Genomic DNA, 3,385 nt, shown 5'->3' with positions numbered 1-3,385 from the left:
CCCACGTGACGCGGCCGCGCGGGCCTGAGGTAAACAACCGCGGCCCCGCCTCCCGGCCCGTCCGCGCGCCCCGCTCCGCTCCTCGCCGGCGGGACGCGCTCCAGCGGGGCGGCCGGCTTCCTCCGCGAGTCCCCAGCGGCCGGCGCGGGCCGGAGCAGCGGCAGCGGGCGCGGCGCCCCGGCTCTGCGGGCCGAGCGCGTAGCCCTCCCCGCCCCCGCGCGCTGTGGCGCAGCAGGAATTTGGCGGGGACCCGGGCGCTATTTGCGGCTCCTGACGCGCCGGCGGCCCTCCGCTCATTTCTATTCTCGGGCCCCGGGGTCACCGCGCTCGGCTGGCCCCCTCCCCCGGGCCCGGAGGGTGTGTCCCCGCCGCCGGGCTCGCCGCGCCTATAAGGGGCCGAGCGGCGGGCAGGGCCATGCAGCTCTACAGCAGCGTCTGCACCCACTACCCCGCCGGGGCCCCGGGGCCCACGGCCGCCGCCCCCGCGCCGCCCGCCGCCGCCGCCGCCCCCTTCAAGGTCTCGCTGCAGCCGCCGGGCCCCGCCAGCGGCGCGCCCGAGCCCGAGTCCGGTGAGTGCCAGCCCGCCGCGGCCGCCGAGCCGCGGGAAGCCGCCGCCGCGCCCGCCGCCAAGATGCCCGCCTTCTCGTCCTGCTTCGAGATGGTGGCCGGGGCCACTGCCCCCGCCGCCGCCGCCGCCGCCGCCGCCGGGCCGCCCGGCGGGTCCTGCAAGCCGCCGCTGCCGCCGCACTACACGTCCACGGCGCAGATCACCGTGCGCGCCCTGGGCGCCGAGCGGCTGCTGCTGCCCGGGCCCGAGCCCGCCGCCGCCGCGCCCGCCGCGCCCCGCGGCCGCTGCCTGCTGCTGGCGCCCGCGCCCGGCGCCCCGGCCCCACCGCGCCGCGCCGCCTCGGCCTGGCTCCTGGAGGAGCTGCTGCGGCCCGACGGCCCCGAGCCCGCGGGCGCCGACGCCGCCCGGGAGGCCTCCGAGCGAAACTTCCGACTGAGCGAGCACCGCCAGGCCCTGGCTGCCGCCAAGCCCCGGGGCCCCGCGCCGCCCCCGGGCAGCCCGGAGCCCGGCCCCGGGCCGTGGGCCGAGGAGCACCCGGCCGAGCGCAGCTGCCGCGCCTGGGAGAGGGCCGGCGAGCGCGGCGACCCGCCCGGCGCCCACGAGGCCCGGCGGCCCGAGCCTGAGCCCGAGGCGCCCCCGGGCCGCAGCGGCGACGCCGCCCCGGGCGGCGCGGCCGAGGCGGGGGTGGTCTCCAGGGCGGACCCCAGGGACGAGAAGCTGGCCCTGTACCTGGCCGAGGTGGAGAGGCAGGACAAGTACCTGCGGCAGCGGAATAAGTACCGCTTCCACATCATCCCCGACGGCAACTGTCTCTACCGAGCCGTCAGCAAGACGGTGTACGGAGACCAGAGCCTGCACCGCGAGCTGCGGGAGCAGACGGTGCACTACATCGCCGACCACCTGGACCACTTCAGCCCCCTGATCGAGGGCGACGTGGGCGAGTTCATCATCGCAGCCGCCCAGGACGGCGCCTGGGCCGGCTACCCGGAGTTGCTGGCCATGGGGCAGATGCTGAATGTCAATATCCACTTAACTACTGGAGGGAGGTTGGAGAGCCCCACGGTGTCCACCATGATCCACTATTTGGGCCCCGAGGATTCGCTGAGGCCCAGTATCTGGCTGAGTTGGCTCAGTAACGGACATTACGACGCGGTGTTTGATCACTGCTATCCCAATCCCGAGTACGACAATTGGTGCAAACAGACTCAGGTGCAGAGAAAACGCGACGAAGAGCTTGCCAAGTCCATGGCCATATCCCTGTCCAAGATGTATATCGAACAAAATGCATGCTCTTGAAGTGTCTGGACACCTACACCCTGGGAGAATCGCATACGTCATTTGTGTTTGGAGAATTATATGAACTCGAATCAGGGTAATAGCACTTTTAAACTTCTAGTAGATTTACTGTAGGTGTAATGCCTTAATCATTTTTTTGAATGTTTTCTCCTCAGAGCTGAAGGTTGCTGGGCACCTAAATGATGTTTCATGATAGCTTTGGGTGATCTTCCTGCTATTTATAATTTGCTGTATAAAGATGGCACTACTTAAGTTGCAAGCGAATTTCTCACAGTGTAAATTTGTTCATTCCTGGTAATCTATTTTCTATAAAAATGTATTTTTGCACAACATTTTTAAAAATGGGTGTAGCTTCATCTATGATGTGTTCCATTTTGACAAACAGCTTTCCGGCATAAATCCAGAGAAGTGCTTTATATGAAGTTTATTATTTTGAACAGAGTTTGTGAATTTAGTAGTTATTTTATGTTGTTGAATTTGAATTTTACAGCTCTTCGGTAATTATTTCAAATGGATATTGATGCATTCATGTTACCAGATGATTGGCCCATTCCATTTTGATGAAACAAACATTTGTTGTTCTGGAAATGATTATTTTTCTAGAAATGGTCAACCTTTTAAAGAGAAGTACTTAGGGAAGGTTGTGGGGAGTTTTTTTTCGTTAAGGGATAGTACCAGGTCTTACTTGAATGAAAGTCTGATGTTTGCTGATGGCAGAGTGATTATTCTGTACTCTGGTTGATGTTTAGAGTAGATCGTCTGGTGCTCTCAATTGTTTTTATTTATATTTGTCATTTTGTTATATAAAAGAATTTTAATATGGTCTAAGACTTTGTGACAAGATGAGCCTCCTGCTTTATATAGCATCTTGGATTCAACTAAGAGATTTAAAAATTAATAGCATAAATGCCTCAAACCAACCTTGGCAGTTATTTTATAGCAGGAGAATACTGTCTTAATATTCTGTTCCTTTTAAATTCTTGGCAGAAGGCAAAATAGGATTGCCCTGTATTATGTACAAATAAAAATGTCTGTAAACAGCTTGTATGGTTTGCTGGGTCAAACAATGTTCCCAACCTCAAATCTATCTCATTTCCACTTTAGCTACTTTTAGTCATATTTATTAAGTAATGCAGTTTGTACTTTTTTATTTTGTAACATTTTGTGATTTTTTTGTACAATATTGTATTTGTACAATAGAGCAATTCTCAGCTGATGGAATGAATGAATAAAATGCATAATTTTACTTTTACAACGTCTTTTCGGCTAAAGTGGTTTGTAAGATATGAAGTGATGTCTGTAGAAATGTTTCTTACATGTATGCAACTTTTTATGTGTGAAGATATCACAGAATTCTGAGAGGTTTCTTAAGTTCTCACATGAACAGGGTAGGATAATTAGTAATTTCAAAGGATAAGTCTCAATGAAATATAATTTAAAAGTGGAGTAACTCAGGAAATTACTCTCTTTATTTCTAACTATAATTCCTATCTAAAATTACAGACGTACCCATTGGCTAAT

At 56.0% G+C, this 3,385-nt stretch overlaps 1 protein-coding gene across 1 annotated transcript; it reads left to right on the top strand.

Moving 5' to 3' along the window:
* The first annotated feature begins 267 nt into the window (after nucleotides 1–267).
* OTUD1 (OTU deubiquitinase 1) lies at nucleotides 268–3,123 on the top strand. The gene has a single exon (XM_044762315.2). It carries the CDS (start codon nucleotides 416–418, stop codon nucleotides 1,862–1,864), a length of 1,449 nt encoding a protein of 482 aa, XP_044618250.2. The 5' UTR covers nucleotides 268–415; the 3' UTR covers nucleotides 1,865–3,123.
* Nucleotides 3,124–3,385: the final 262 nt, after the last annotated feature.

The sequence above is a fragment of the Equus asinus genome, chromosome 29 (genome assembly GCF_041296235.1).
Source record: "Equus asinus isolate D_3611 breed Donkey chromosome 29, EquAss-T2T_v2, whole genome shotgun sequence".
Classification (NCBI taxonomy): Eukaryota; Metazoa; Chordata; class Mammalia; order Perissodactyla; family Equidae; genus Equus; species Equus asinus.
Note: the sequence above shows the minus strand (reverse complement) of the source record. Positions and strands in the feature narration are given on the sequence as shown.